Here is a 20,504-nt window from a genome sequence, read left to right as displayed (position 1 = left end):
CAAGGATAAAACGGTTCGTCATCTGTTTGCGCAAATGGTAAGCAAAAATCCCCTAATTTTGAATTCCGTACGTATTGGGTATTTACCATTAACTCGGCAAGTCTTAATTTACCAAGAGAGTCTAGACTAGTTCAACCTGCTCATCACAATTCCACAACTTGTAAATGGTAAGCACATTTTTCATTCGGGCATTTCGTTTGGAAATTTTGAACTAGGAACTTTCGAAATGTTTTGCTTATTTGGAAAATTTTCCGGTCGGTAGAGCCAAATTTGTGTTACGTAGCATTTACATTCTGACCGAAATTTCCGGAAGTTTTTGTTAAATGGTATACAATCATAATTAGACTGTATTGATATAAAATCAATTAGAATTTTTTGAATCAATTTTTGCGGAATAAATATGAAATAAAATCGTTTTAATTTAGTAAGAGATTAAACACAATATGAATCAAGCTGTTTGCACGCTGCTCTGTAGTGTGTGTACTTTAGCTTATTGTAAACATTTTGCTCGAGAATAAATTGAGCAAGTTTATTATTCCTTTTCTTTGTTTCCTGACTCTATTGCGATCTACTGGCAATCGGGTTTTTGGTTGGCTCTTTAAGAATCAAGCGGAATCATGCAATTTTCACCCTTCAGTTCGATCCTGAACCTGGTTCTATTGCTCGGCGTGGTAAGTCAATTAAGATGAAGACAGTCACAAGACAACTGCAATTGGTCTTAAAAGTTGTACATTATCAAATACAATCTGGTGCTAATTATAAACACAGTTATCTAAAAAAAAAATTTGCGAACACATGATATGGTTTTGATTTAGGAATCAGTAGGCTAAAGGGATGAAAACGAAACATTAGATTTTAAATGGAAGGAACCGATTCGGTACTGACTGTTGATTTCAAATGACTGCCCACAAATTCACTACGAATAATATTATAAACCATAGGTACAACTGCTAAAAAGAATGATAACGTTGTTCCGTTGAAAAACAAAACTTGTTGCTGTCGAATATTCGGGAAAGAAGTCGCCCGAAAATGGCCTGGCGTATCCGACTATCCCAAATTATTAAATTCGCAGCCTCGGATAATGCAATTCTAGCTTTCTGATTGGTTCACTGGATCTCGGTTACCAGCCATTATACCTGCGTTTGACCTTATATGGAAATGAAAGCGGCAAATGTCGCTCGGCATGAGCTTTTTCGCGTGAAGCGAAGTTCGTCGACAAAAAAAATGGATGAAAAAAAGCACATTCGGTGAGCTATCTACACAGGAAATACAGGAAATTATGGACAATGCCGTCCCAGTAACAACAAAAAAGCCACAAAGCTCGAGATAAGATTATTTAACGGTACGTATACGTTAAGTTTCCCTTAAAGTTGCAAAATTAAAATATGACCGGCGAGATTTTACGCATTCATGAAGATTATGTAACAAAAACAAATTTTACCTGAACAGAATGGCTTGCTAGTCCTGGTAACACCAAATTTTCGAAACCGATATAAGAAATGTCAAAAGAAGAACTGAATGTTGAGTTGAAGTGTTTTTACTCGTCTGCGAGGAAGAAAGATGACACGTATTGCAAAAGTTCATTGATTAAATCCATTAAAGCCGCCAGTTGATCATTTCCTTCGCACGCCGTAGCACAACAAACCGTTTTCCATTATCTCTGACCAGGTAAATAAATTATTAGAGCATATGCATTTGTAAAAGGCCGCAGGAAAACAGGTATAATTGCCGGCGTAGTCCATAAGAAACCAGTTTCCAATGAGCAGATGAGGAAACTGTTCCACTAAGCAAGCTCGGATCGGCCGAGAGCAAGAATCCCGCACAGCTACAGAGGACGACCTAGTTTTATCGCAGTCTCTTTTTTGGCCGACGACGACGAGAGAATCAACGACAGCTAGCGCCAACAATTCTGTCCTTGCGAAAAACACCTCAAGGAGTTGAGTGTTTTGAGCTGAACCGAAGTAAGCCCGCTTCTTTACCAGCCACGAAAAACCACCAGGGTGGCCTCGGAGATTCTGAAGATGAATCTGACGCTAAGATAGTTTCTGTCCTTGACTCTAAAACTGACCAACAGTGAGCTCCACACGTACAGCTCGAAATGCCAAGGCTTTTAAAGCAAGGGAATCCTGAGAGAGATCTTGTCGAGAATAATTTTGGCACAACGTCTGTGTCACATGGCGATCAAAGTTTTCCGCAGCATTATTACAATGGCAATGTGCAAGTGCACAATTATTTGGCTCTTCTCCATGACTCGAACTTGAACGCTTTTCAAACTTTCTGACCAAGGTTATATCTCCTTCATTTGATAGACGTTTCTTGAATTCTACTTGATTGCAATTTCATTCAGCAAATTCGCTTGCTTCGCTCTCAAATTTTTCATTCAACTAATTTTACAAACGGCGCGCATGTCATGTGATTTCCCACTTGTTGTTGTTTTTGTCACATCGACTTCCGGTCGTTTTGTAAAATTAAAATCCAATAAAATTAAGCTATATTTCCAAGAATACAAACGCACCGAATTTAGTAAAACAATTATTCCATTCGCGCTTGTTGGATATGAGATTGGTTATAGCCAACTCGGCCCTACGGGCCTCGTTGGCTATTTACCATCTCATATCCAACGCGCGCTCATGGAATAATTGTTAAGTATTCTGTCAGTCTATTCACGACGGCTTGCGGCGAAGTATTCAATTTCTGTAGCCATGGCTCTGATTGGAGTTTAATTTTTTCTTGTTTTTAGATCGCTAATTCCTGTTGTCTGCATACCTCATGCTCACCAGACTACTGTGAACCACAGGTAGGTTACGTTGGCTTGCCAGACAAATGTTTCTTGAACTCAGCTGACAGCTAAACATTAAAAAAAAATATATTAAAGTTTTGTTCTCTGTACTGGACGGCATATCTGGATTTTGTATCTGACACTCTCCCACCAAGAAAATAAGTCTTCATTGTGAATTGATGAGTATTTTCACAAACTTGCTTTTAGGAGAAATTGATTTACCATCAGACTATGACTCCATCATGGCTGGAGGCGCATGCGTCCTACATTGACAGTTCTCGCACAATTACCGCTCATCAATTAACATTCAACGCCGGCTCAGTAAGTGACGCAGCTCTCCTAAAGATTCCCATGATTCCAGCTGGTGTGATGAGAGATTCATTTCCGCTGACCGTAGACATCACAGTCGCGCATGACGTCAGCATTGGCTAAGGAACTGACAGCGATATCAAATATGGCGTGTCAGACGGTTCCAGATTTATCGGCTTTGGAACATGTGACAAGGGAAATTATGGAACTAATTCTCCATGCTATGGATTGGAAGGCTTGTCTGGCTCTACTTTGACCTCTCTTCGATACGAGTCAGTTATCCCTAAACCCAGCGACTCCTTCTACCCCGGTCAGTATGTCCTCACTATCAAGTTGGATGAACGCTGGGGCTCCTGCTACACTGCGCATGACGGAGGCTTCGTGAGGACCGCTGGCTACAACAACCGACTGATGCTCGGCCAGGGACTCACTCTCGAGGTTTACAAGAGTAATGCGGGAGAGAGGGTTGGGATCAGGTACATCAAGGTCGCTGTCAAGCAAGACGCCTAGGAGGAGAAATTCTCAAACACAGCGCACATAAGGGAACCATAACAGTAGAAAAAGGAAACACGAGTAATACTGGGAGTTTCAAAGAAATTTCAATCATTGTATGTTTTTAGTTGGTTACTAAATAAAAACGGGACTAAGAGAAATTTGTTGGTCATTTTATGTATCATATATGATCAATCATTGGCAGTCCACGAACTCAAAACCGATATTTTGCAACACACAATAAAGAGAAATTTGTTGGTCATTCTTTTACGCTGTATATAATCGATCAGTATTAGACGCAAATCGTCCCATTTCTTTTGATGTGCACGCGCCGTCATTTTACAGTTATCAGTTAGCGAAAAAATCTTTCCAATCTGGACAAACATGCTCTTACGTCTTCTAGGTCAAAAAAAGCACCGTTAAAAGTTAAGCAGCGGAAAATAGGAGCAAAGTCGATATCACTCGCTTATGGAATCGAACACCCGCGGTATTGGGATAAGTTTTAGGAGGAACACTGGCTATTTTTGAATTTTAAAAAGCCAGGTTTTTTGACAGTTCACACTTTCATCTTTAGCTACAAAATAATTTACAGACTGAGTTGATTATGAAGTGAAATCATGGATTCAGTGAACTCCTTACATACGGCCAGTGGGCCTGAAATTTGAATTGACCAATCAGGATTCAGCAGTTGCTAAAAATTTACTGTCTTGACGTCAAAAGCATGTTATAAGATAGGCGTTGAAGTCGGGCAACTTTTCTCGCTGGAGACGGCATTTAATAACCACGAAACGCAGCTAAGGGATATATATATAATTCACATCCGATTGTAAAAAGTACAAAAACACACACACAAAAAAAGTAAAAAAATAAATAAAACATTTTGTGTCTTCAAGTTTTTAGTTTGGCGCCAAAATTCGATCTTCCGCGGTTCCCCAACTCGCTCTTCGAAAACTGTTACCAGGTAAGATATATTACTTGCAAAAATCTTGGACGATTTTAATTTCGAAGAAAAACGATGTCCCAAAAAAAAAACACTCCGGCTGAAACTTTTAAGCGTCCGAAATACAGTACAGTATAAAACCGTGACTATGAAGTAGCTCCAAGGCTATAATTACGGCGTCGTCGTTACTAAAGCCGTAAATTCCTTCCATTATCTAGGCTAAATTTTCCCGTGAAAAAAATAATTTTAACGTCACGTTACATGGAAAAGCGAAGTGAATCCTCAGTTCGCTGGCCTTTTGTGCTATTAAGAAGAACAAGAAGTTCAACGCTAAAAGATTTAAAACACATTTAAAAAAGCGAACGAGGTTTCGACGCTACCTTGCGCCATTATCAAGTCAAAAAGTGACTTAAAAGATATTCACTGAGTGTTTTTAAGTGAAGTTTTCTAAAGTACAGAGCAACCGAAAGAACGCAAACAAATTTAACTTTATTCAAGCCTCAAGGTTAAGTTACAAAGCGCGAACTAGCGTTGGCACTAGTCACAAACCGACCACTTTGAATAATTTAGAACAATTGCATTTCATCGCCTACGTCAAGTTTCCTTTGCATTAATTAGCTCGTGGAGATAAACTAGTGTTCAAAAAACGTTGTTTGAACTGCGCAAATAGCCAGAAGTAAAACATTTCATTTCAGTGCCGGGATGTCATTTTCAGTTTTAGAACCAGTCCCGTGCGAGAGGGCAAGGATCGCAAGCATTCTAACCTTAAGACTACAAAATAGGATAGCCGTCAATTTTTCTATAATTGACTTTGCTTATGTTGAAACCCCATTCATACGGTCACCAGCTGGGATAACAACGACTGAAAACAATTCAAAAAACTACAACGCTATATACGGAATTTTGAGCAAAAGAAAAGACTTGATGAGGTTACGTAATTAACAATAAGGGATTACATAACACGACGTGAAAAAAACTAATCTACATTTAATCTGCACGGAAAAAGCACACAAAAATGAACTAATAAATGCAGAAACTGAACCAAACGCAGCTAGAAATATTTTGAATTGATAGAAACAAAGGCAAAGCAAAAAATAGGCGACGAAATAGAAAACAATTAACTCTCGTGGGTATAGCGAAGTTCCACGGTATATAAAAACCTGTTCAGAGCGATTTCACGTAAAGGCGTATCAGGTTACGCAGAGATAGATACATATACAGCGCGGAAAACAGTACGTCAGTTTTTTGTTATTTTCTACGTTTAAACTGCCTCTTTAACAATCATCAGTTTGTTTCCAACATAAACCGAAATCGTTGTTGAAGCAACTTTCGGTAAGTTTGTTGAACTTCTTGTCATTGGTAATGAATGTTCTGTGGTCTTATTATTGTTTTCTAGGTTGAACATGGACCACCTCAGTTTTATCTTCTCCTTGCTGTTAATCGTTTCGGTTACTACTACTACCTTTGGATCTGTGATCAAACCAAACAACCCAAATGGAGAGGTAAAGAAAGAGTTGACTTATGTTATTGCCTTTGATCAAACTTTCTGTTTGCAACCCTGAATGGCGTTTCTCTTAAAATTGCTATGGCATTTGAAGTCCGTTTTACGCCTTGAATAAAATTAGAATTTAAAGCGAGCATGAAAAACGGAAAAGCGCATGAAAATTAGCTTTTGCAACTCGACGTGCCATTTAGAATCTGAAGTTTATGCCGAGACCTAGCCTGCGAGCAGGCTCCCGGCGACCGAGCGTCCCGCCCCGATCGCCTTGCTCTCCGAATTCTCCAGTTTCGCACTCGTCCGCTCGCTTTGCTCGCAGAATATTTTTTCCGTCCCCGCCGGGAGCCTGTTGGCAGACGAGCTGAGACCTTGTCATACCTATACACTTTTCCAAGAAAGTTGAATTGAAACGTCCACAATTTCATTCAAATACACTAAGTTTACATGTCGAAGGAATTTATTTATATTTTTAACACTTGACAGAGGGTGAAAAACGTCTTTGTGTGTGTTTAACACTAAAAAGGCCTTGGAAATATGTTTTCTTTACATAGCAACTAATAGAACTGCACAAAAGCAAGGTAGTAACAACTTTTATTGGATATTTGTCGCTGTCCATTAGAAAAAAAAAAAGAATAAAGTGAACAAATACATCGTAAATATTAAATCAGAGAGTTAAAACGAAAATCCAGGTTACTGAAAACAATAAACGATTATAATAATGTTGACATTGTTATTCATGACAACACCATTGATAATTATAATAATTATAACAATAACAATAATTACGATGATGTTGCTGCTGATGTTTTTTGTGCATTGTAAACTGATTCAACTATGTTGTCATGATAAGGTGTGAATTAACCATACCAGCCAGAGGACGGTTAAATTTTGGCATAAAACATTCCTAAATAACAATGTGTCAAGCGACAGTTTTGAAACATTGCTGATTGTTGTTCTAACATTTTAGCTTTTTTCTTCTTTACAAAGCGGGAAGTTCAGGCATTGTTGGCAGATGCTGGTTTAACCGACTTCCCTGAAATGGTTCCCAATCGCCAGGTAAAAAGAAATTATTGTTTTTTTTTTCTGTAAAATCCAACTGAATGATAATAATAGTAACAACAACAACAACAACAACAACAAGAACAATAATAATAATAATAATAATAATAATAATGATAATAATAGTTCATTTATATAGCGCACACATCCATTTATTGGCCGACGCCCTTTACTATCCCTAAAAACTACAATGTTACTCTTAGAAACTTAAAAACTAAAAAATCCCTCTCCCTTTGGGTTGTTTGGTTTGTTTTCCTTTTTCCGGCATAGGAACTGGAGGCCCTTTTGGAGCGATCTCATAACACTGAAGTTAAACTGCCGAAGGACTTGGAAGACCAAGACAGCGAAAAGTCTAAGCGCAAAGGTAAATCATCTTTAGGAATCGGTCTTAGAAAAAACAAAACAAAACAAAACAAAACAAAAACAAACAAACAAACAAAACATATCAAAACGTTAAGCATATACACAGAACATTACAGGAGTAAAAACTTTACCAGTTGGTACAATTCTAGTTGAGTTAGCCCTCTAAAGATGGCACAGGTTTGCCGCCACTCGTCAAAATCAGGAGCTGTTGGTATAGCAAGTAGATCTCTAGATCGGTGACTTCAGTGCGAAGGTTTTAAAAACATTTCGGTTGTGAAACTAACTTGCTTATTTCATTTCAGTTGCTGCAGGAACGGTTATTGAAGGTGCTCAGCTTACAATCAATCTGTTGAAAGACGTCCTAAATGTCCTCGCTAACGTGAAACGCAAATGCGCGATTGGCGTTGACAACGAAAGTGGACTTCCTTGGCAGCAAGGCTCTTTCTACTTCTATTCTGGCACTGCGGATGAAAACTTGCCTTATTCTGTGGATAACGGTAAGAAGTGAATCTAGCATTTACAGAGGCTCGCTTAGGCCTTGCCACAAATATCTGGATATGTTTTTGGATATTTAGAATTTTCCGAGATTTTAGAAACATTAAGATATTTAGAAAAGTTAGGCAAATTTAAAAATATTCATACCTATTTTGGCTTAGCCCTGTGTTTTCATCGCTTTCCCATTGAAACAAGACTAAATTTTATGCCAGAAACAATACAGTTTAGCGATTTCCCACTTGAAAAATGTATTCCATATCACAAAAGCGCTAAAGGAACAAATTTTAAAAATGGCGGAAGCTGGTAACATCGAAGCACCTGAATCTTCTCCTTCAATTCCGTCCACTGAAAGAGATTTTAGAAAGTTTGGCTGGGTTAAGGGATTTAAAATCGGAATGTTTTTGTTTACGATAAAAAATGAGAGATTTTTCAGAGGAGTTTTCAAGATATTTAAAAAGCGTTTGATATTTAGGAGATTTTTTGAGAATTTCTGGGGAGATATTTAGGCGATTTTTCTGCTTAGTTTTTGTTTCACTGAGAAGATATATCAAACACTCGAGACAGTGTTTCACCGGCTATCCAAACACCTCGAATTTCGTCAAAAATACTCCGCTGCGCGTCGTATTTCAACTCTCTTCTCGGTGTTTCAATATCCCGATGAAACACTGTTTCTCGTGTTTGATATATTACTTGAACTTGACTAACACAATATGAGCAACACCAACGTTTCACCTTGTTAAACATATATGTATATTTTTTTTCTGAGAAGACTCTTGCGCAAACATCCTTCACCATTTCGCGCCATGCTTAATGTGTGATGTAATTTTCTAAGTAATATCCCCATTTTTCAGAATTGGAGTCTCTTTAAAAGGGCTCAGATTCATAACTAGGAAAAAAATTAAGACGGATTCCGCTCAAAGTTCAAGGAATAAGTGCAAAATTTATTTACTAAAAATCTACCTATAGCACGGTAACTTTTTGAATACTATTTAAAACATCTCACTGTAATTCATTTCTCTAGATGACCCCGCGATTAAATCTTCAAGCATTTTCGAGAAATTTAATGTCAAACCTCGTAAAAATGCTTAAAGCGCGTGTTATTGCGTTTTAAACTAACGCGAAACGTCCGTTTTAATTGAAATATGGATAATTAACTTCAAGTCCAGTTTTGTCTTGCGGGGTCAACTTGAGAGCTAAGGTTTCGATAAGATCTTCCTACCTTTATTCAAAATATTACCATGCCATGAAGTGTTTTTGGTAACTTAATTTTTGCCATTATTGCTTGAATGTTCTGCGGAAATCATCTTGAAACCCTTGTCGGGAAAGCGCAGATCAAAAACAAATAACTCGGCACATAGTTTTTCGTTCAGGGGTCTTAATATTAATTTTCTATTTAAAAATGCGTTCAAAACTTCAAAAGGAAGACGCAACGTTTGACTTAAGAAAACATGTTTCGGACACTTCAGTATTCATAATTAGCTTTTTTTTGTTAACATCTTTACATTAGGGCTTACAAAGTTGCAAACGCCTTTGGAAAACATGTTTTCTAAATATTAAATTGAATTGTGTCGTGATTTTTAAATGTTTACTTTTTTTCTAATACTGCGAAATTTCAAATATTTTCAAATGTATAAGTACTGGAGCATCGATAAAGGTACGTGTCTTGTGTGGCTTGCAGAAGGCGTAGGGTTATATTTTCTAGGGTGGTGGTTTATTTTCTTACAACTGATCTCAAAGATCAATTATTTGTCTCGGCCTTCGGTGTTGGCAAATAATCGATCTGCTTGCCACTCACAAATCACGATATTTTGCGATAGCCGAGTTTAAAATGTGTAAATTGCTTGTCTGTTTCTTTTATTCTATTTTCCACAGCATGCGCTGTTGTTTACGGACCTCGCAAAACGTCTGGACCAGTCGCTACGGGAGCTGTCGGAGTCCTTGCCTACTACATTCCAAGCATCGACAAAACACTTGCTGTGATGTTCTCTGTTCCGTTTGATTATAACTTTTACCAGAACTGGTGGAATGCTAAGCTGTACCCTGGAAACCAAAGGGCCAACTATGATCAGTACTATGATTTGTATTATGATGCAAACCCCTTCAAGGCAAATGGTTGGCATGACAGATCCCTCGGTTCTGGTCTGAAATTTCGCGGCTCTATGTCCAATTCTGGTAAAGCTACCTTGGAAATTCATGTTCTTAAAAAATGAGCAACTGGCATGTAAACCAAGCATGCTTGCACAACTTAATCGCATAACCGTTTATTTTTTTCTGTGGTACTTAGTATTGAAGAGTTGAAATGAAAAATAAACGTGTGGGAAAAAGAAACTGTTTTATTGTTTTTCACAATTGAACCTACACTAAGGAGCTTAATGGGCTAGTCAGGAACTCCTCTCAAAGGACCGATGGCCTCCTTCTTTTAACGTGTCAACCCTGTTAGCTACTTAATTTCCATATCATGTGTTAGGTATAATATTTTGGTTTGATTTTGTTTATTTTCACAAATTTATTCAATTTCCTTTTTTTCTCTAATTCTCTTAACCATCGGAGGTAATACTCTTAACCCTCGGACGTACAAGGCGGGTGGCATCCACCCTTCCCCCCATAAGATTTTTTCAAAGTTCTGAAAAGACGATTTACTCTAAAGAGCTAAAACTTTCAGCAGCTTTTTCCTCATTCTCTGGAGAAATTTTGATGTGCCATGGCAACCAAGAAATCTCTTGTAGGTCGGGCCAAAAATCAACTTTTGAGATAAATCTGTATTTTCCCCTTTTCCTCACAAAATAGCAGAAAGTCCTGAATTTGTACATTTCGTGGGCATTCTAGCTTGATTTTGGGTTAATTTCCGTTATTTCTTGACCTTTTAAGAAAATAGTGAAATCCAAGATGGAGGACCCAAGATGGCGGTTCAAATGACGTCAGATGACGTCGTAACCAGTAAAAATGGTGTCGTCCTGTAGAACAAGCTCAGGGATATATAATCATTGTAAATTCATTTTGCTCTCTCTTAACAAACCGAAAGCCTAGGGGAAGGTTCTCTCTAACGCACCCGTCCCAACCCCTTATACCACCGTGAGTGTATGAGTTAGCTTTCACGTCCGAGGGTTTAAGTAATAGTAGCTCGCCCAGAATAGCTTTGCTAGCTGCGAGCTACTAAGGCTTATAAACCTATTATACACCCGGTAATAAAAGTTGCTGTTACCCCTAACTGCATGTTTGCAGGAAATTTAAACTCCCACAGTATCTCTTGTACAACACGGAGATAAATGACAAAACTATCACCAGTAGGATGGCTCCCTGCAGTATTTTTCCAAAAAATGAAATTTATTGAACTACATGTAAGTGCAAGCTAATTTATAGGGGAGCTCCTGCGCGCTGAAGGCACGCAACCGCAGCCCCATATCTTAGAAAAATTTGGTAACTCACTGACCGAAAAAAAAAAATGGCAGTTACAAGATTGTCCTTCCGTGCATCCGTGCATCCGTCCTCACGTCCTTACGTCCTTACGACATTTGCCCTGCGAGTGCGCAAGCCGAGTCCTATGATTTAGTTTTATCACACATTGTGTACACATACCAAGCAGGACGCCGTTAGACATTTGCATTTTTATCTTTGCTGAAGAAGGCAACAGTAGTAGGCGAAACGTCCAGTGCATATTTTTAGCCAGTGTCAACTTTTATTTCTTTTTACCAAAAACGTCTTTGTGTTAGTTGCATCTAGTTCACCAGTTAAGTTCTCCAAAGTTGCTTTTCCGGTGTGAAATTTCGTGCAAAGTTCGAAGTTGGAGTACAAAAACAATCTCTGTCAGTCGTTGCGAATCACTTGAAATCAGACTTTTCTACCGTAAATTGAATAGCAGAAAGCGAGGAAATTCGTTAAGCGTATTCCACATAAATTCTCTTATTTACAGCAACGATCAGAAGGTAAACTCGACTGAAATTAACTTACCTTTTTACTTAACATTTTACGGTGAGAGAAATGAAGAATTAAGCGCCATAATCGCGCCAAGCTACTAACAACCAAACAAAACACTCAATTGAATTTACTTACAGTGACTTTGCTCGCCATTTAAAAGTAAATACAGATCCACTTGCATTGATTAATCGTCGATGGAAGTGTAAAAGAACGTACTAGACTGAGGATTACTGCAATTTCGTTCATGAAAATAGATCAACACGACGATTCCGCTCACCGTGATTTCAGGATTTGTAGAATTCCGCTCGCTCACGAACTGAGAAAAAAGTAATTTGCGTTTACATAATTTCTACAATCTTGGAAAATTGGGTACGCTTTATTTGATAGTAACCTTATTGTTAAGTAGTTAACTAGAAAAAGAAGTGAAACCACATGCCGAACAATTAGAGGAGTATCTGATCCAAGAAAAACAAATCATTTTCTTCCTGTATGGCTATCGCTTATTGTAATCAAGAGCTCCGCTTTTAGTCTTGGCTAAATCTATATATCAAAGTGAATACATAGATTCAGTGAACTAGAATTTCTTCTAAAAAATTGAGACAAGACAGAAAAGCAACGCAGTAAGAGGCGGCTGTATTCACAAGCTATTATTTTGAGAGCCTCCGCTGAGTTTGGCTTGGAAAGACATTGGACATTTTCCGATAAAGCACAAAGACTCAAACCGAATTTCCGCAACAGTTCTACTTGTCTTCCATAGTAAACTCTCGAAAAGTCACCAAAAGTACACTGCAGTGGATCCCCCGAACAGTATATGCCACAATTCTGCGCTAATCCTGCAGTCGAGATATGGAAACGTTTTTAGAGCCAGTGAGTTTATATTATACATGTATATTATGATATATAGTGTCGCGCAATATAGTGTCATATTCTGTCCCTATCTTATTTGAATTTAAGTTCTGGTTGATTAATACCCAGAGATGAAGAAAAAAACTTCGTATTCTTCACCTTTGTTTCATTTCCAACACAAGAAAAAAACAAAACAAAACAAAAAAAACAGTTAAACAATAGAAAATAAAACTTAAAAAAGGAATTTCCTAGAGGCTATTTGTTGAAATGACGTATTACGCTGACAAAAACTTGAACCAAAAGAAAAAACCGTGAAATTTTAAGAAAAGAGCAGAGAAGCCATGCAAGCTCGCTCGCTTAAACATATTGAGGTCGAGCTTTTTTTCTAACTTTCACGACCCGAAAATCTGGTGGATTTTGCTCCCGTCTTATTTTATATTTTATCTATTGATACCAAGACGTGAAGTAAAGATTGTGTTCTTTTCCGCTATACATTTTCAATTCTCGAAGAAACAAATAGGAAATCAAAGACAAAGGGCTTTTAAGAGTCCGTTTGTTGAAGTGGTGTACAGAACTGGCCGCGGAGTGTACCTCGAACGTGGAACTGTCATCAATGTATAGCAGTCAGTTAGGAAAGTTATAAAGAGATAAATCGAAACTTTTTTAATAAGAAATACACCACTTTAGACATAGAGCCCCTTGTTTTTCTCTGTCCAGTTAAAGCTTCATCTTATAATTGGAAGGCCGTTAAGAAAACGCACATATTCAATAAAGGTTAATAACGGAAAAGAGAAAGGAGAAAATTTCGTCATTTTGCTCTTTTAACCCTTGGACGTACAAGGGGAGGGGTTGGATGCCACCCCCTCCCTTTAAAAAGGTATTTTCCAAGTTGTCAGCCTTCGCGAACATCATAATATGTCATTTGTGTGTCTGCGATTTTTGACGTTGCCACAGTAACCACAACATCATGTAGGTCTGCCCAAACTTTGCAATGCTTTAATGTTGCGAGAAGAACTCGTGCTTCTGCCAAGGTGAACAACGAAAGTGACTTCTCAATGGTAATTCTGAGGCAAACGTCTGAAAGCGGTTGCCCGTGACTTGTCCGTGCATCATTAAATACATTTTTCAGAAAACCGCTTAACATGCAACTAATCACTTTCCTTGAGTAGACTTGTCAAAACTGCAAATGAGAAAGGTGGGATTTTTGCCCTTCAAAAGAATTTGATGCCTTTCAATCTCTGTAACATCGTCTACTTTCCGTCTGTTTCATTAATTAGTTAAACTTTGGCACAAGCATTTTCTAGCTGGTATTCTGCTTAAGTAATTACCACGTATGAACTGATTATCAGCGACCTATTCCTAGTGGGTTTTTGTACATCAAGTATTTCTGTCAGGGACACTCGCACGGACTTCAAAACGGGATGAACCTTTATTGGTGGTGTAAATAGACTAGATTGCTAATCGGGCCCAGGCTTTTTGGGGTCTTGTGGGGTCGAGAGGATGGACTTTTTGGCCCTCACCCTGTAACTATTAGCTATGGCCATGAAACCTACATCTACATCTACATTTATTTAGCTGATAAAGTCCCGCAAGACATCACATCAACTGTACCAAACATATATGCACATATGCATAAGCTAGACAACCTGGGAGATTTATGGTACGTTCATAAATATATCCTTTTGGGCGCAAAATATGAAGAATTGGCGTCATTCTCAAACTGCCACTTTATTAGATAGTAGTAGTAGTAGTAATCTTTAATGAGGATACCAACATCACAGTAGAGTGGTTGTTGAGATCCGCCTTCTTGGTTTTTGTGATTTTTGTATAATCTCAGAAAAACACTAAAAGCTGATAAGAAAGATAGAGTCTAAAGGAGTAAAAGCTACAGCAAGAAAGTTAATATATTGAGTTTTGTTTTAAAAGCTGAACAAAAAACGAGTGACACAAAACTCCCAGATGCATTTTAGGAAAATTCATCAAATTTGGGGTTCATTGATTCAACAACATTAAAGTTACAAGCGGTGAAAGTTGCGGAGGGTCTAAAAAGACTTTCTCACCCGCATTCCGGTCTGAATAGGGTTAAAATAAAACTGGATCCAAACACGTGCTTTACTTCTTACAATACCTCTTCCTGTTGAATCAGATAATGGTATAATTAATACCCCAAGCAACGTACAACGTTTAATTTAGTCACACCTGGGAAAAACTAATGCATCTACTGGAAAGCCCGATCTCCTTGGTCTGAAGAATTTCAAAGTATTGTTAGTTTTTCTGGATGAGATGCTTGTCCACTGCCCGTAATCCTCAAGCATTTTTGTGTGCTACCCTTCAGTATGCCCGTTCTCATTTACACCCTTAACAAGTTGCAGAAAGGAGACGTAATGTATTATTGTCTTGCTATAGAGTGTTCTCATTGTCACGCAATAAAAGGTAAAATCAAAAACCATTCAATGGATAAAGTCAAGAAATTGAGATATTATAGACGATAAATAAACAAGACAGGTCTCCAAGTTTAAGGTGTGTGCGTTGTTCCAAAGTTGAGATATTCGTCGAAATGTTCCGCGCAAAATGGAGCCGCCATGTTGATGGACCTCCTTAGTCCTCCAATATGGCGGCCGGAAAATAGTGTAAAAATCTGGAACTTACTTTGGCTACCTAGTCGACTGATTATCTGAACCGAACCAGAAAATATTTACACGAGCACTTTTCCTAATACATTAAAAACCCGCGTGTAAGAACCTAGGGATTTAAGAACCTTCAGGCAGAAATTTGCTTTTTTAATACCCCAAAATATAAGAACCTGTTTAGCCAAACAAATTCCAACAGGTTCTTATATGTGGGGTTTAACTATTTAATTTATATATTTTTTTTACCAAAAACAAAAAGGTGATCGAGAATTTAGAAAATTGAACTGTTAAATGAAACTCAAAATGCACAATGTATGTTAAATTTGAACTGTTGTTATGAAACAATTATTGCTACAATTTACAGAATGTATCATTTCTATGTAATCTTGGTCTTGGTTCAAATGCTCCATGCATGTATCCTCTTACAGTTTGATCATTGTTTTAATATAACAATATAATATCAATTAATGTTGTTGGACTTTTGGCAACATGGGTATATTAATGAATATTTATAATGAAGAACAGACCAGATTTTATACTATTTTCTGATAATCAACAACAATGTCAACTCTGTAGAAATTAAGAAGCTAATTAAGAACCTACTTAGCCTAAACTTTTCAATAAGTACCCCATAATACAAGAGCCTGTTTTGCCAAACTCTGAAAAAATTAGGTTCTTACACGCGGGTTTTTAATGTACTTTAACTCCTAAAATGGCTAAAAACCACGGGATAAGTGTATATTTTTCGACAAACGCGATCTTAGCTTCATGTCACGCACCGCCATAACTCCCAAATTCAAAATGCGCTGGTTTCCAAACGAAGGACGCTATTGAGCTGGAAAGTTATAAACAGATGTAAGGATAAAACCTTTAGTGGCTCTTTAGTTTTGGATTTGAGAATTTGATGACACACTCTATTACTACCATTTTTACAAGTCTTTTTTCCAGTAGTGTTATGGCTGCATTCGCATCTTTCGTTGTGTCTACATTAAATTGGTACTGTTGGACAGTTATCACCACGGAACACTCTATTACTGTTTTGCTCAAGATAAAACACAGTACCCTCAACGACTCAAACTCAGACCGCTTAGCCGACTCAAGTGACCAGACAACGAGCAACCTGTAAGTCGATCGAGTCTTCCTTGTGTCATAGTTGACGGTACTTACTTACTTACTTAATCCTCTTCGTTCCTAAGTGGAACATAGGTCCTCAACTAGCATAGTTGACGGTGAACTGACTTAATTTTACTGTCGCTATCCTAAGCGCGCGGGAGTTTCATAATGACCTCAAGGAGGCTAAGAGGCTAGCCGTTTCACTTGGCAACAGAACATCTATGTAGGTGTTAGCGTAGTTTTAGTAAGAAAATTAATAGCACTTTTGATGCATATATCAACTGCAACATATCAACTACTTTTAATTGATAACTTTATCAGCGATTTTCTGTTCGTGGACACAAAATTTGTGAGAGAGAGAATTGCTATTATTTACAGCGAGAAGCAAGAGTTAGGACGGCTTGGGATGAAACATATTTTTCCAAGTAAATCCCTTGTTTATTATTTATTAATCAACCCGCGGCAACATTTTCATTTTTTTCACTGAAGTTTCCATCAATTTATAATTTCACAAATAATCAACTCCCAATATTACTTTTGTTCTGATTTTCTACTGCTATTGTTCCCTTAAAGTCAATTCGTGACAATTCTAGTGATGCCGATTACATTAATTGTGCTTCGTTTCAAGATTTCTCCCTCTAAGCATCTCGCTTGATGGCGACCTTGATGTACTTGATTCCAACTTTCTCTCCTTTACCACTTTTATAGACTTCAAGAGAGAGTCCCTTACTAAACTTTAGCGGGTTGTTGTAGCCAGCGGTCCTCACAAAGCCTCCGTCATGCGCAAGGTAGCACGAGCCCCAGCGTTCATCTAGCTTGAGAGTGAAGACAAACTGACCGGGGTAGAAAGAGTCGCTGGGTTTAGGTTTACTCGGTTCGTATCGTGTTGGGGTCAAAGTAAAGCCAGACACACCTTCCATTCCATAACATGGAGAATGATCGTAGTAATTCAACTTGTCAGTTGTGTGAAACCCGATAAATCTGGTACCGTCTGACACGCCATATCTGATATCGCTGTCATGCCCTTGTCCAATGCTGACGTCATTTGCAACAGTGATTTCTACGGTCAGCGGAGTTGAATCCTTACAGACACCGGCGGGAATCATGGGAACCTTGAGAAGAGCGGCGTTTACTATTGAGCCTGCGTTGAATGTAAGTTGGTGAGCGGCAATTGTACGCGAACTGTCAATGTAGGATGCATGCGCTTCCAACCAAGAAGGAGTCATGGTTTGATGGTAAATCAATTTTTCCTAAAATACGTCATTAAAAAAGTAATCAAGACTCTTAAAATTAGTTATAGCCTAGCTCCAGTGCGCCCAACGAAACACCATGGGTGAGAGTTCTTTATTTTTTTTTTGCTATAGATAAGTATTTTAAATGGAGTATGACGTGCAAGTAGTTTTCCATCAGACAGAACTAAAATAGGTAATATCGAAATCACTAGCCTCCGAGGAAATCACGTGACTCACCTGTACATTACAGGAATCCGCTGAATATACTGATTGAACACAACATGAAAGAGCGACCTAAGCGACAAGAAAGTAAACAATTAGTCATTTAATATTGAGAGCTGGGTAATACACGAAAGTTTGGGTGGCGGTGTGCGGCCCACTTCTTGTAACCTTCGTCTTTGGTTTCACACTAAAAGATGTCATTTTCTTTCCCTGTTCGATGCTTAGCCTAGTAATTGTTACCTATTATTGACCAAATTCTACCCAGGAATTACGGTCGAACCTCTATTAATTGATTCTGTTTTGTTTTATTCCTCTATTAAACGGCCAGGAAGATTTGAAGTTGAACGTTTTTGGCCAGATGAAGGTAAAAGAGTGACAATGTGAAATACTTTAAAAACACATTTTCAGCAGTATTTAATTGAGGCAATCAGAAAACAAAGTCTTGAAGCGTTTTACTTTGTTTGTGCAGCACACAAGCCAGTGTTGGGTTGACAGACTCGTCGAGTCTGTACACGTAATTGTTTCTTTGGCTTTTGCTAACGTTATTGACAAAAAACCATCATTGTTCTACTTTTTCTCCTCTTGCATTTGTTTGCACTTATATTTGATAAACTGAAAACTGGACCACGCCCAACGTTGTTTTCGGGTGAACCTCTATTAAACGGCCACCTCTATTACGCAGCCAGTTGTCTCATCCCCGAGAGTGGCCGCTTTAAAACAGAGGCTTAAATGTATGTCCTTTTGCGCAATTATTAAAGCAGGGCCTTTAATGAGATTAATGAAACCAAACTTTTCAAGAGACGAATAGTAACAAGGATAAAAATATCTTCTTCTGAGACAAACCTATAAAAGTCCAAATGTTGATTCAATGACTGAACTAGTTCGTACCAAAATTTCTGCTAGGCTAAGTGCTCAGCTTGCTGCTAAAATCTCATTCTTAGTTTCAGTGTTCTCCTGACAACTCATAGCAAAGGTTCTTAAATAAAAGAGGAAGCTGGTATTGAAATTAACTCACATTGCACATCACCAGGCAAAGGGACAGCATATTCACACGATATTGAGCCATCTTTCAAGATCGATATTCTCTGACCTGTGAGGGATGAACATCGAAAATGCGGCATGGATGTATCACAGACGCTTGCAGTAAACATGAATGCTTTGGCATGACTGGTTATTATCCCAAATTTCTCGTATGCGTGTTTTCGCGGCATGTCCTAACGGGAAGTGTTCAAAAAACTGCGAGGCAAATATTTCTGATGAAAAAGGTCCCACAAAACAGTAATCTTCACCTACGCATTCGCAGGAATTTTTATGGAATAAAACTGAGATTTGTGTTAGATATGTAAATCACTTATCGTTCAGCATCTTCAATACGTCTGTGCCTTGTTCGAAAGCGCAGGAAATCAACAGCTAAATGTTAAAAAAGAAGATGATAATCAAAAACAATAATAAGCGTTATTAGAAACATATAGGGCACTACAAGCTTACAACAGAGACTTTTGCAAAACCTACTTGTGTCTGTTAGCGCCAGTTGATCTGTGTTACGAGGATTTTTGCAAGGAAATGATTAATAATAGACTAACATTCCTATTTTATTTTGTCTGTGAACTCACAGTCGTGTTTACTCAGTCTAGTTTACTGAGGCATAATTGCAATTGAGTGTGATTCTCCCTGACTAAACAAACGCGACTGCTATCACATCAAAACTAATGGGTAACAAGGTACGATTTGTTTATTTAAGACTAAGTTCAGTCAAATAATTCCTTTTTGCATATTCAAAAATATATGACGTAGGTCGAACTGGAGAAAAATAATCAAAATTAAAACGTTTCCAAACTTTGTTGTTTACACGGAAGATTAAATGTTGTTGTCATAAGTTAAGCAACAAATTAAACTGCAGAACATTTTTGACATCTCTGGAAACTTTGCTCCTGTATTTAAACCTTCATAATTGCTTTTAAGGATGATTTTGAAACTGACAAAGTGTGTTTATAAACCTGAATCTACACTGACCAAATTGTTCAAAGCCATGGAAGATCGCTTGCTTAACCTTATTCCGGTTGGGCTTTTCTTCTAACTTATACGACCCGAAGTTCTGGTAAATTTTTCCCCCGTTTTATTTTAATTTTTATCTATAGATACCCAGACGAGAGATAAAGATTGTGTTCTTCATTCCGTTAGACAATTTTCAATTCATGAAGAAACAAATAGAAATCAAAGACAAAGGGCTTTTAAAAGTCCGAACTGGCCGCTAGTTCATTCCTTTTGTGTCGTGGGGTAGGTATTTGATCAATTCCTTTTGGATGTTCTAACTGGATATATATATATTTTATTCACGAAAACGTTTTTGCAAATGCAGAAAGTATCCTTAGACCAATGTAAAAGCTTTTATAATGAGTTAACAGAAAATGGTCTAATTATTAGGGATATTGATTTTTTGGAATGGTTTGTTTCGTTACTAATGGCGTATGAATTCAGCTGACCTTCCTCTCAAAGTAAACACTATTCTAAGCACGTCCGCCCCAGCCGAGCTTCAGGGAGAATATGAATATTGTAGTATCCCTGTAAATTTTGGATAATAGTAGGAGTTATAATTGGGATTTCTTTCCCT

General features: G+C 37.9%; 2 protein-coding genes across 2 annotated transcripts; one reads left to right on the top strand and one right to left on the bottom strand.

Annotated features, from left to right (window-relative positions):
- Positions 1-459: 459 nt before the first annotated feature.
- Positions 460-3,774, top strand: LOC145495412 (uncharacterized). The gene is made up of 3 exons (XM_081475023.1): positions 460-671; positions 2,741-2,797; positions 2,987-3,774. The coding sequence occupies exons 1-3, from the start codon at positions 618-620 to the stop codon at positions 3,209-3,211; spliced, it is 336 nt and encodes a 111-aa protein (XP_081331149.1). The 5' UTR covers positions 460-617; the 3' UTR covers positions 3,212-3,774.
- Positions 3,775-16,014: 12,240 nt separating this feature from the next.
- On the bottom strand, positions 16,015-19,436 carry LOC145494489 (uncharacterized). The gene is made up of 4 exons (XM_081473956.1): positions 19,406-19,436; positions 18,909-19,303; positions 17,909-17,965; positions 16,015-17,689 (listed from the first exon to the last, which is right to left on the bottom strand). Exons 2-4 carry the CDS (start codon positions 18,957-18,959, stop codon positions 17,078-17,080), a joined length of 720 nt encoding a protein of 239 aa, XP_081330082.1. The 5' UTR covers positions 18,960-19,303; positions 19,406-19,436; the 3' UTR covers positions 16,015-17,077.
- Between the last annotated feature and the right edge of the window lie 1,068 nt (positions 19,437-20,504).

The sequence above is a fragment of the Orbicella franksi genome, chromosome 8 (assembly GCF_964199315.1).
Source record: "Orbicella franksi chromosome 8, jaOrbFran1.1, whole genome shotgun sequence".
Classification (NCBI taxonomy): Eukaryota; Metazoa; Cnidaria; class Anthozoa; order Scleractinia; family Merulinidae; genus Orbicella; species Orbicella franksi.
Note: the sequence above shows the minus strand (reverse complement) of the source record. Positions and strands in the feature narration are given on the sequence as shown.